The 13,939-nt window shown below is 40.8% G+C and overlaps 1 protein-coding gene across 8 annotated transcripts in view; it reads right to left on the reverse strand.

Annotated features, from left to right (window-relative positions):
* Positions 1–13,939, reverse strand: part of LOC124711334 (glucose-6-phosphate exchanger SLC37A2) — a 369,968-nt gene that overhangs the window by 30,913 nt on the left and 325,116 nt on the right. For 7 of the 8 annotated variants that reach the window (XM_047241361.1, XM_047241362.1, XM_047241363.1 and 4 more), the window contains exon 8: positions 13,138–13,242. The exons of the other annotated variant lie outside the window; for it this stretch is intronic. In XM_047241361.1, the coding sequence (XP_047097317.1) occupies positions 13,138–13,242 (105 nt within the window). The remainder of the gene's footprint in view (positions 1–13,137; positions 13,243–13,939) is intronic. 8 annotated transcript variants of the gene reach the window in all.

Below are 13,939 nucleotides of genomic sequence, written 5' to 3' on the forward strand. Positions count from 1 at the left end.
TCACTCTGTTAAGATCATGATCAAACATTAAAGTATTATTAAAATATTGCAGTTAGTAATGGCCTGATACTACAATTACACACACCCTAATCAGTGTGTAAAACATTAATACTCATTACGTAGAAGTAGATTTTATACTTACACTTATTTGTCATCTACTTTGTCACAGAAAATCCCTGATTCCTCATGTGTGTTTCAGGAGAGATACAGTGTATCAAAAGTACAAGTAACAGTTAAAAGCATGCAATTAGTTATGAGTGAAAGAAACAACAACAAAAAACATTTGAAAAACAACAAACTAGAAAAACCTCATAACATGCATGCAACAATGAATGCCTTCCTGGTCCTAAAATGGAAGGTTCAAGTAACCCTCCTTGTCTCAAAAAGGAAGGGTTACTGTAAGAGACACAACAGTTAAAAATCACTTAGTTGCAAAGCTAGTTAGCCATGTGTTTACATCACAATTTAATAAAGGTGCACAAATAAAGCACAGCAGGACAAAAGAAAACTGCATTTACTGTATGTGCTATATTCTTTAATGAAAGTAAGGCCAAGACAAATTACAAGCTATAAAGGTTGCCAATTCTATACAAAACGGTCTAATAATTTGCTCTGACAGGTAAACAAAAAAAAAGGTTTAGATGTTACATGTGCCTCAAATAATGTAGTTTACTTTAAGACAGCACACAGAGAGAAATACTGTCACGTCCTGAACACCTTATACTCCATTTCAGTGTGAGTAATGTCAAGGGGATGAATGGGGAAGTATTCAGACAAGTCATTACCCTTCTGTCTCACTCCAGGCATCACTAACACACAATTTTAGGAAACTCTTAAGTGTACTACTGTGCTGAACCAATGTATAGTTACTCTGTTACTTTCTAATGTAACAGATTTGTTTTTAAAATTACATACAGATTACTAAAACATGAGGCTCATGGTAAATTTTTATTTGTATCCTCAAAGAGAGAACCATTTCGGTAGGTGCAGTGGAGAGTTAATGCACATATTTATTGACCAACATTCATAGTCCAATGTATAAAGGCAAGGTAAGTGAAAAAAAAAAAGAGCCAAGATAGTGATTTAAAGGTAATTTTAGTGTCTTGAAAGCTTTCTTTGGTCCCCCTGGGTGGAGGAATAGAAGCTGGAGAGAAATACTGCATAGTTTCTCTGCTGGGAAGGATGAGGGCCAACGGGTACTGAAATAGTGTTACCTATAAGGGGCAATAAAGTGACAATGAGACAAATGAAAAAAGTAAGCAAACGGTTTATTATTTAAAAAGTAATCACCATAATCGTTAATGCACTTTTCCCACACTGAGACAAATTGGTCAACACCTTCATGGAAAAATGTTTGTGGTTGCCTGTGGAATCATGATTGTAGTCAGGTGTGTGCCTTTTCATCCAAAGCAAATCAATGGCCATGAATGTCTTTCTTCTGGGCTCCAAAAATATGGAAATTGCATTGGAAGAGATTGTGTTTACCAGCGAAACTTCTGCAGTGTAATTGAAACAACCTTTGTGGGTGGACATTATTCTGCAACAGAATGATATCACCTGCCAACGTTCCTAGGCTTTTTGACTTAATGGCACACTTAAATTTTTGTGAAGTATTCACATACAGCTGTGCGTCGATTGTGGTGCTCTGTTCCAGAAAGTCTATGAGCAATGGGCTCCTACTTTCAAAGAAAAAGATGATCATGACTTTCCCAGAGCTGAAATGCCTGTTGTTTTGAATACAATGCAGAAGTTTTGCTGGGAAGCCCTTACACACCCTCCATAAAGTCCCGATCTCCCCAATTCCTATATTTTCGATTTGCTTTGAACGAATCGATCACTCGTACAGTTTTCCATGAAGGCGGTGACCATCTTGTCTCTCAGTGGGTGAATGTGTTAACAGTTATGGTGATTCATTTTGAAATAATAAACAGTTTACTTTTTTTCATCAGTCTCCTTTTCCTTTGAGTGCCCCTTACATTTATTTTTATTTCTGCATTAGAAAACAAAGTGTCACTTGAGCTGTAATAGACCACTTCCACTAGGATACAGCTTGGATAAGGTCATCACACTTATTTTCGTATGTTGTCTGGCAGCAATAGTAACTATTTTGCCTCCTGAAGGTAAAGTGCTAGCCTGGTATTCTGCCTCATATTTATTAGTTTTCTCAACTGAATTTTCCTTTGAGAAATGTTATATTATTAAATAATGAAAAATTCAGGATGGAATAATGAAAATATTATGGAAAGGACAGAACAACAAAAGGACTGCTAAACAAGTGAGCTTTCAGTCAAAGCTAAAGAAGATGACAACACAGAAACAGAAACACACACACACACACACACACACACACACACACACACACACACACACACACACACACACACACCTGACCATTGTCTCTGGCCTCCAAGACTATACTATGAGCAACTGCACATGATGGAAGCAATCTGGGTGATGGTGTTAAGGAGGAGGCTGGTGTGGGGAGGGGGAAGGATAAGAGGGTGGGGGTGGGGATGTTGTAGTGCTGCTTGTGACTGGACTGGAGTGGGTAGTGCTGAGAGGGTGTATAGGACAGGTCTTGCATCTCGATCTGTTTCAGGGCTATCAGCCATGAACAAGAGGTCAGGAGCAGGAGCAGATTGCGGACGGACAAGGGCATCGCAGGTTCGATGGGTGGTGGAATACCACCGTGGGAGGGGTGGGAAGGATAGTGGGTGGGATACTCCTCATTTCTGGGCATGGCAAGAGGTAGTCAAAGTGTCCTGGTTGGTACCAAGTCATGAGGGGAATGCTCCTTTGTAGCCCGACAGTGGAACTTTTTTTTTTTTTTGGGGGGGGGGGGGGGGGGCAATTTCAGGCTATGAAGAATCTGGATCAAGAAGATGTCATCAATGAATCTGAACCAGGTGAGGGGTTGCTTAGAAAGGATTCCCCTAGATGGCCCATGAATATGTTGGTATAGGATGGTGCCATGTGGTTGCCCATTGCTGTACCATAAATGTCTGTGGGTTATGCTTTCAAAGGTGAAGTGATTGTGGATGAGGATATAGTTGGCCATGTCGATCAGGAAGGATATTGTAGGTTTGGAATCTGTCAGCCGTTGGGGAAGGTAGTGCTCAATAGCAACAGGGTCATAGGCATTAGGGATGTTAGTGTAAAGAGAGATGGCATCAATAGTGATGAGCAGGGCACTGTGTGGTAAAGAAACAGGAACTGTGGAGAGTCTGTCAGGGAAATGGTTGGTGTGTTTTATACAGCAGGGTAAGTTGTGGGTAATAGGCTCATATTTGTCTACAAGAGCAGAGGGTCTCTCAGTGGGATCACATTAATTGGCCACAATGGAGCATCCTGGGTGGCTGGGTTTGTGGACTTCAGAAAGCACGTAGAAAGTAGGAGTGTGGTGAGTAGTAGGGGTGAGGGAAGAGACGGACTCAAGGGAAAGGTTTTGGGATGGGCCTAAGAATTTGAAGAGACACTGGAGATCCTGTTGGTTGTCTGGAACAGGGTCACTCTGATAGGAATTGTAGGTGGATGAATCTGACAGCTGAATGACTCCTGCGAGATAATCACTGCAATTCAAAGCGACAGTGATGTCGCTTTAGCAGCAGGCAGGATTATTAGATTGGGATCAGATTTTAGGTGGTGGATTGCAGTTCATTCTGTGGATGTAAAGTTATCTTGCATGTTGAGTGGTATATCTGGAGAGGCACTGCTCATTTCTACAGATGTGACAGCCATTGGTGTCTAGGCTGTATGAAAAGGACTATTTGGTATGGAATGGGTAAAAGTTGTTAAAGTGAAGGTATTATTGGTGGTTGGTAGGTTTGATATGGACAGAGGTACTGATTTTGCCATCTTTGAGGTGGAGGTCAACATTGAGGAAGGTGCTTGTTGGGCTGAAGAGGACCAGGTGAAGCAAATAGGAAAGAAGGTTTGAGGTTCTGGAGGAATGTGGCTAGGGTGTCCTCACCTTTGATATGGAGCACCAAGATGTCATCACTAAATCTGAACTGGGTGAGGGGTTTGGGGTTCTGGGTGCTTAGGAAGGATTCCTCTGGATGGTCCATGAATAGGTTGGTATATGAGGTGTGACAATAAAGTAATGAGACTGATTTTCTTGCAAGCTGTGGCAACCCTGCAGGCTTGTGTAGGCACAATATCTTTGACCTTGGTCTATAAGCTGCTTCTAGTCCAAGTGGCACATCGATGCAACTGCTCAGTCGTGAGTTGTGCAACATTATGCCATTTCTTTTTGCGTTAAATTGAATTATAGTGAGACAAGGTTTGAAGATAAGCAATTCTGGAATGTTAGCAGGGGATGATTTTGGGGCAGTTGGAGCCTGATTAAGTTCACTCCTTCACTATACTCCATCTGTCCATGATCGACCACCACTGCCTGGTTACTGTAACTCCACTGGGGAATCTCTTCTCTTGTAGACCAACACCTTCAGCTTATTGCCCGCAAACTCCCTCCTATACAAAAGACATCAGCCATTTCCGCCACTGACTCCCGACCATTCCTCTTACTTTATCGCAAGGTACCCTGCTCATCACTATCCATGTCACTTTGCTTTACACTAATATCCCTAATGCTAATGGCTTTGCAACTATTGAACACTACCTTTCCCAAATGTCTAGTGGATTCCAAACCTACAATATCCTCCCTGATTGCCATGACCAACTATACGTGGGAAAAATTATATATAAAAACAAAGATGAGGTGACTTACCGAACGAAAGTGCTGGCAGGTCGATAGACACACAAACAAACACAAACATACACACAAAATTCAAGCTTTCGCAACAAACTGTTGCCTCATCAGGAAAGAGGGAAGGAGAGGGGAAGACGAAAGGAAGTGGGTTTTAAGGGAGAGGGTAAGGAGTCATTCCAATCCCGGGAGCGGAAAGACTTACCTTAGGGGGAAAAAAGGACAGAATATGTCTGCTTGTGTCTGTATGTGTGGTTGGATATGTGCGTGTGTGCGAGTGTATACCTGTCCTTTTTTCCCCCTAAGGTAAGTCTTTCCGCTCCCGGGATTGGAATGACTCCTTACCCTCTCCCTTAAAACCCACTTCCTTTCGTCTTCCCCTTTCCTTCCCTCTTTCCTGATGAGGCAACAGTTTGTTGCGAAAGCTTGAATTTTGTGTGTATGTTTGTGTGTCTATCGACCTGCCAGCACTTTCGTTCGGTAAGTCACCTCATCTTTGTTTTTTTATATATATATCTCCCTAGCACTGCAATAAGCACCCACATGATACCATCATACGAGTATACCAACCTATTCATGGACCATCCAGAGGAATCCTTCCTAAGCACCCAGAACTCCAAACTCCTCATCTGGTTCAGATTTAGGGATGACATCTTCATGATCCGTATCGAGGGTGACAACACCCTAGCCACATTCCTCCAGAACCTCAAACCTTCTTTCCCATTTACTTCACCTGGTCCTCTTCAACCCAACAAGCCACCTTCCTCGATGTTGACCTCCACCTCAAAGATGGCAAAATCAGTACCTCTATACATATCAAACCTACCGACCACCAATAATACCTTCCCTTTAACAACTTCCACCCATTCCATACCAAGTAGTCCTTTCCATACAGCCTAGACACCAATGGCTGTCACATCTGTAGAGACAGGCAGTGCCTCTCCAAATATACCAAGATTCTTACTAAAGTCTTCATATACTGAAAGTACCCTCTCAACCTTGTACAGAAATGATCTCCCATGCGTAATCTCTCTAGTCACCAACTACCTCCCAAAGTTCACTACCTGGCCACAGACAAGCAGTTACCCTGTAACTTGGTACCACCTAGGACTGGAGCAACTGAATCACATTCTCCATCAAGGTTTCAACTATCTCTTGTTATGCCCTGAAATGAGGAATATCATACCCACCATCCTCCCCACCCCTCACACAGTAGTATTCCACCACCCATCGAACCTACAAAATATCCTTGTTCATCCCTAATTCAATCCTGCTCCCAACCCCCTGCCTAATGGCTCATATCCCTGTAATACACCTACGTACAAGACCTGTCCCATACCTCCCACCACCATCACCTACTCCAGTCCAGTCACAAGCATCACCTAGCCCATCGAAGGTAGGGCTACCTGTGAAGGCAGTCATGTGATCCACAAGCTAAGCTGCAACCAATGTGCTGCATTCTACATGAGCATGACAACCAACAAGCTGTCTCTCCACAAGAGTGGCCTCTGAATAACTGTGGCGAAAAGACAGCTGGATCACCGAGTTGCTAAGCATGCTGCCCAACTCAATGTGCTTCACTTCAATGACTGCTTCACAGCCTGTGCCATCTGGATCCTTCTTGCCAACACCAGCTTTTCTGAATTGTGGAGGTGGGAACTCTCCCTCCAGTATACCCTATGTTTCTGTAACCCTCATAGACTCAAACTTCGTTAATCATTGCCCTTCATACATGTATCCCCTTCTCTGCTCCCACTACAGCACTACATGGCCTTCTATTCCACCAATGCACCCACAGCCTTTACTTCTCTCATTTTCCAGTGCCCCATTTCCCCTCCCCAACTACACCTAGCTGCCCTACTCTGTCCCCACCACGTGCCTGTACATTTCCGCAAGCAGTACTTTAACATCTCCCACCCCTACCCTACTATACCCTCCCCCCCCCCCCCCCCCCCATCCCAGCTTCCTCCTTACCACCACCACCCAAATTGTTTCTCCCCTCACATGCAGCTGCTTGCAATCGCAGTCTGGGTTCGAAGGCCAGAGAGAGAGTGGTCACGTGTGAGTTGTGTTAGCGTGAATGTTTGTGTGTGCTTTATCTACTTTAGAAGGAGGTCTTTTGGCCAAAGGCTCACTTGTTTAGCTGTCTTTTTGTTGTGCTTGTCTGATACTCAACATCACCACTATATGGTGAATAAAATCAATTCTTTTCAAAATACTGATATTATGTTATTATGTATTCAAAATTATTTTGTGAAATCTGTGTAAAAGGAGTAACAGCTGTTAAAGTTCTCGAGCATATGATCTTGTTTATTATGCGTTTTAATTATATTTCATAATCTGCAATAACTCTTTAAGTACATATTTTCAAAAACATTGTGGGAAAACAGCAATCAGTTTCACAATTGTACTTAAATAAACCATCTACATTGTGCAAATCACATTTTTTGATACTGATTTCAGCCTAAAGACTGTACTCCAAACTTGAGTGCAGACTGATGCATGGAGCAGGAACACCAGAAGTCTCCAAATACTGTAAACTGCACTTGATAGCATCTAGATACTTCTGCAGTTCCTGCTCCATGGATCCATCTCCACACATGAACTTTCGAGTATAGTCTGGAGACTATCCATGTTTAGACTAAAAATGGGCACTAATAAATGTGATTTGTGTGATCTAGACTGTTTTTCTAAGCACAATAACTCTATGTTCTGACATATCTTTGTCTCTATATCTACTTCAACAGCCATACTCTGCAAAACTCTTAAGTGCCCAATAGAAGATATGTCCCATTGTACCAGGTACTTGGGCTTTTTCCCCTTCCATTCACATTTGGAGTGTGGGAAGAATGATTGCTTAAATGCCTCTGTGTGCGTTGCAAGTTTTTGCGACCGGTATGAGAGTGATTTGTGGAGAGAGGGGTAAGGGTGGGGGGTGGGGGGGATGGGGGGGTAGGTTGTAGTATATGCCTAGAGTCAATTCTTGAAGTTTGTTCTAGGCACTTTGTAAGTAGATTTTCATAGGAGAGTTTGTATCGGTCTTCAAGTATCTGCCAGTTCACTTCTTTCATCACATTCATGACTCTCTCCTTGGGTCTAACGAACTTGTGACTCTTTGTGCTATTGCTCTTAATATCCATTCAACATCCTCATTTAGTCGAATTTAGTATTAACTCTACATCTGTCGATGACTCTCCATCGAAGATACCTCGTTGCATACTCCCTATCAAAAAGGCCTCAATCCAGAGACAAATTTCACTTGACAGATCACACTTTTCATAATAGGTGTAGATGTGGTATGGAGGCAAATACTTTTCGAAATTGACAAGCACTACCTCTACCACAACAAAGTACGTCAAGTGACAAAAGCACAAGTTGGGTTTTAGATGATCAATGTTTCAGGAATCCATACTGTTTATATTTGACCTCAGACTAGATTCCAAGATTCTACAACAATTGAATATCAAAGATATTGGACAGTAGTTTTGTGGAACACTTCTTTAACCATTCCTGTAGACGACAGTGACTGGTCTTCCTTGCAACTACTGGGCACAGTTTTTTTGAGGGGGGGGGGGGGGGGGGATCTGTGGTATTTATAATTAAAAGAGGGGCTAATTCAGTGTAGAATATGATATGGGTGCCATTGGGCCCTGGAAGTTTGTTCAATTTAAACAATTTCAGCTTTATCTCAGTTCCACTGGCACTAATATCTATTTCACTTATGTTTTCAGTGGTATGGGAATCAAACTGAGGCAACATTCCTGGGTTTCCATATGTAAAGGCATATATGCTTTTGTTTTGATAGCCTCCATTTCAGTTCCATTCTCATCCATGAGTGAGTGAAACTAACTTTGGTGTCATTAACAGTCTTTACATGCAACCAAGATTTCCTTTTATTTTGTGAAACATCTTTTGGCAGTATTCTGCTAAGGTAGTCATTGAAGGTTCACACATTTCTCTCTAAGCCAAACATGTTTCACTGAGCATCTCGATATTGATAGCCCTGTGCTTTATTTTACACCTGTTATGTGGCAGTCTGTTTCTTTACAGTGACGGTGTACCATGAAGCACCCCTCGCACCATGAACCGCTACAATGGGTGCATATCTATCCATTACATGGTAAACTATTCTTTTGAACTTGAGGCACAGTTCTTTTAGTTTCACCTGTCCCAAGCTAAAAGTTTGAAGTTCCTCATCATGATGTTACACTACCATCTCTTTATCTAGTTTACTGAACATATAAATCTTTCTACTTGCTTTAGTTGCCCTTTGCACTTCGGTAATCATTATTGTTACAGATAACAGTTTCGATGTGGATGTCCTCAAAGAAGTCACGTCCATTTGTTGCCATGAGTTGTATTTCCATCATCAGTGGGATTTCAAACCACCTGTTTTTGATAGTTTTCAGAGAAGGCAAATATATAGAAAAGTAGTGTTTTACAGTATGTCCTGTCATGCCCAAAACTAAAAAACTAAGTATCCCAAGTGATTGTAGGATGACTGAAGTCTTCTCCCATGACTACAGTATGACTTGGGAACTTGCATACTTGTGAGCTGAATGTCTCTCTTATGTTTTCAGTTAAATCAGGAGGTGATTCTGGAGGTTGATAAAAGAATCCAGTTATAATTTTATGCCCACCCCTGATACTGAGTTTTGCCCAAGCAATCTCGTGTGCAGCTTCAAACTCTATCTGGATGAATTTTCCTATCAAATCCTGTAACTAATCCATCAATATAACAAACCATTAAAACTGTAGCAATCAGTGGTGAATGATATATTTTACTATTTTGAGTAGTGTTTGAATGTATGGAATTTCACTATGCTTATTTCGAGACAAACAAGTGTTAGCTTGAAAAACTCTGTGCTTTTTGACTGTCTCATTAATTATTTGTTGCAGCTGGAGAGACAGTGAAAACAATTAACAAAAATGTTAAATTACTACAAACATTTCAGGTGAGGCCTAACTGTGGTATGAATATGAACAGAATACATAAGTCAATGTAACCAACATTTTTACAGATCTTTCCACTACATATTTCAGATGATTCTACAGGGTGGTCCAAAAGTTCGGAAACACCCTGATAAACTCCAAATGGAGTAACAAACAAGGAAACAAAGTCCCTACACACGAGGAGCGGGAAGGGGAAAACTTTATAGGCTATGCCACCAACATGGCAGCCATCTTGAAAGCCACCATCTTGAATACAACTCCAAAAATTTCAAATGGGAATGTCGTCATGTGACATATCAAACAGATAGAGAATTTCACCAGAAAAACAATGCTGTTGTTATTTTAAACATAGCTTTGTTCATTCTCGTGTTATAGCCAATTACTTGCGGCAGCAGTGGGACGCTCGGCAGCGTGAGTATTACGTACTGAGAAGTCATAAAATGGAGTCTGAAACGGTAGAAAGTGACTATCCCATGCCTGATATGTTACATGTGTTTAACTGTTTGGTATCATTTACTCATGCTAACATTTTAATAATTGTTTCCTTATTTACAGGTTACAAAATGTCCTTAACACATGAAGAATGCACTGAAATCATCTCGATATCAGGAGAAGGAAGCACACGGGTCATTGCTGAAGATTTCAACAGTCGTCACCCAACCAGACAGCCCATCGCTCATAGCGCAGTTGCCAAGCTTTTGGCCTAATTCTGAGCAACAGGTTCTGTCGCAGATAAACCTAAGGCTGGAAGACCAAAATCCGCCACCGATGAAGCAACAACAGTGAGCCTGTTGGCATCATTTAGCAAGAGTGATGGTCTGGTGTGGCGTATGGGGGTATCAAAGTCGTTGGACCTTTTTTTATTGATGGTACGTAACAGCTAACGGTTATCTGAGATTATTGGATGAAGAAGTGTTTCCCTCGTTGTTAATGGAGGACGGGACATTTCCAGAATTCTTCTAGCATGATGGAGCCCCACCACATTATGGGCACAATGTGCGAGCATACCTGGATGTGCAGTTCCGTCAAAAGTGGATTGGTCGTAGGGGTGCTGTGGATTAGCCACCACGTTCACCAGATTTGACACCTTTGGATTTTTATCTGTGAAAATACGGGAGTTGCATCATCTAAAGCAGCGCATTGTTGATGCGTGTGGTCAAATTCAGCCAGATGTGTTGGTCAAAGTTCATCAGGACTGGGTTCGGAGGATAGCATTAACAATCCAACATAATGGACAACATATCGAGCCATTCCTATGACTGTTGGTGGTCTCTCGGGACTGTGTAACATCGGCGTAATGTCTCTTCGGCACATAACACACATGCTGCCGAGCGTCCCACCACTGCCACATGTAACTGGCTATAACCCGAGAATGAATAAAGCTATGTTTAAAATAACAACGGCTCTGTTTTTCTGGTGAAATTCTCTATCTGTTTGATATGTCACATGACCACATTCCCATTTGAAATTTTGGAGTTGAATCCAATATGGCGGCTTTCAAGATGGCCGCCATGTTGGTGGCATAGCATATAAAGTTTCCCCCTTCCTGTTCCTCGTGTGTAGGGACACTGTTTCCTTGTTTGCTACTCGATTTGGAGTTTATCAGGGTGTTTCCGGACTTTTGGACCACCCTGTATATCTGCATCATCAGGCAGATTTATTTAAAGTAACAAGATACAGGGCATGTATGAATTTTCTGGACAACGTGTGTCACACACTACAGCAGAAAGAACAAAACTATTTCAGCACACTTAGCCCCAAATTATGTGGGTGCTTTGCTTTCAGGCAACTATAATAGAAAGCAACATGTGACTGCAGAAAAGTATTAAAATTACCACTCAGCTGCCTCTCTGACAGGACCCATCAAGTTTGAGTATGTACAGTTCATGGATCACAGAAACACCTCACTCTTAAAATTATTATCTTTATAAAAGAAGAGCTAAATGAAGCAGAGATAAACATGGAATACAAGGTAGAAAAAAATTTAGGCAGAAAGTTCATGGCGGAAAAATCTACCAGTCAGGAAAAAAACCCACACATACATGACTGTGACCACTTAGTTTTAAAATAAGTAGAGCCCATTTTTGAAGAATGAAATTAATATGGGCACAAAGAAATACCAAATGAAAATTCTGAAATGCCCTCTGTTGTACAATGCACAGCCCCCATGGGGCTCAAAGGTGAATAACTATATTATTATTGATGCAAGATGAGTCATGTACTGACCAGTAAAATTTGGGACATTTGGGCTTATGCAAGGACATGTTGGGAGCAATTTGTAACAAGCATCCTCAGTGAAAGCAGTAGGAAAAAGGGAAGTGTTAGTATACTACACAGAAGTACTTCTGCCTGAGCTTGTCTCGTTACAACATCCCAGAGGCTCTCCTTCATGATTGGTTAGGAGTTACAGAACACAATGTATGTATGTATGAATGAATCTTCACAGCTGTCTTCAGTGACTGGAGTAACACGTTATGTAGAAATGGATTAATACTAATACTGTATAGTGGTAAAAAAAAAATATTTAAAAAGAAGTTGGATGACTCACATACACTGAGTTGAACAAAATTAGGTGATGCTAAATAAATCCCGTAAGTTGTAGGGTTCCCCATCATGGTCCAGTTTTGCTGATGTTTCAAACATTCAAGATAGAACTGATGTAAAAGGAGAGCTGGAAATGTTACACAAGGTAAACAGGTCACATGACTGAAATAAAAAAAAGCAGTAGCCACTTTCTAGCCAAACTATCAATAAACTTCAATTTGAATAATGTGCTTAGTGCTTTGTGTACCTCAGAATATAATGAACAATATTTGTTATTAACCTTAATCCTGGCTTCTGACCTCTATCAAATCTTGCTAATGAAAGTTTTTTCAATAGCTTCCTGATTTTTGACTAACTGTGCACAAAATCATGCACTTTGTTAATGTCCAGTTTCACAAATTCAAGTGTGGTAAAAGAGAAAAATGATAATGCATATCTTTAATTCCTGTTTTCAACAGTTGTCGGAAAATTTAATGAAATGCAAAGAGGTAGAAGCTATGATAAAATGTAAGTGACTGCTCAGCAGAAGTTTATACAGCAAATCTTTCAGTGTATTAGGTGTGCTGCTGACTTATGTGACAATGGATATCTTCCACTGCTAATTCTTATTGTGATGCCTGTATCATCAATGTAAAATTAAATGTAAACCTTCAGTACATAATAATTACCTCATAATGGTTCATCTATGTGGTACCAGCCTGAACTGCAGTATACTCCATTTGTGCTCTGGCTACCTTAACTCTCAAACCATTAGTCTTTTACCATATTTAGAAATGTACAATGGGAAGTATCAGACATGCATGTCTTATTGTACACTGCAGAACTGGAAGAAATACCTATGCACAAGCACAGCATGCATGATGGTCCTGTCCACAAGCATGCCTGAATTTTTTTACAAAAAATTGCATCATTCACAAATGGTGGAGCCTTACCTGCCCTCCCAGTAGGGAATCCTCTTCACCTGAGCTGTACTCATCAGAACTTGAATCTGACGTCACTCTTGTGCTGATCCTTTGGTAGCCGAATGCCGAGCGCATCTAAACAGTGAAGTTACATGGTGCCTAAACAAAGATAAATACAGAAACACGAGTGGCTGCCAAAATATGTGAGGATGCCATTGGGAAAGTCATGTCAGTCCTCAGAAATAAGATTCCAAAATCGATACCACTTAGTGGGCTTCCATTTTCCACATTCAAATTGGTTTGAATACAATTAGCAATGTCAGCATCTGGTATATGAATGTAGTGCTCTTCACTTACAACTTGTTACTCACTTGAAACTTAACAAGATAATGGGTTTCTTCCGAGATTACGAATATTCTACAATTTATCTCAAATGTACTTATCAAACCACTTATTCTTGAACAGAGTACATCAGTATTTATGTAACAGATGCAGTGGTAGTTAATAGGATACACTAAACAGAAATGTTGAAAACTATTTTTTGATACCACTGTCATATATTCGACTAGTCTTCAGCTTGTTATTATCAACTTTATTACAAAAAAAAGGGGGGGGGGGCATGTATGATTTCCTGTTGCTTATTACTCCGTTGTTACATGTCTTATCATAGAGACTAATAGATGGAAGAGAACAACCATTTGATTTGGTACATCAAAACTTTAGTTTTTCCATGCCAAAATTACTGCGATGCTGTTTTTGGTGGTAATTTTGAAACTGTATTATGAAAATTACACAATTTTTAGGGAAATAATTATGAAGCTACCAGACTAGT

This window comes from Schistocerca piceifrons, chromosome 8, assembly GCF_021461385.2.
Source record: "Schistocerca piceifrons isolate TAMUIC-IGC-003096 chromosome 8, iqSchPice1.1, whole genome shotgun sequence".
Lineage (NCBI taxonomy): Eukaryota > Metazoa > Arthropoda > Insecta > Orthoptera > Acrididae > Schistocerca > Schistocerca piceifrons.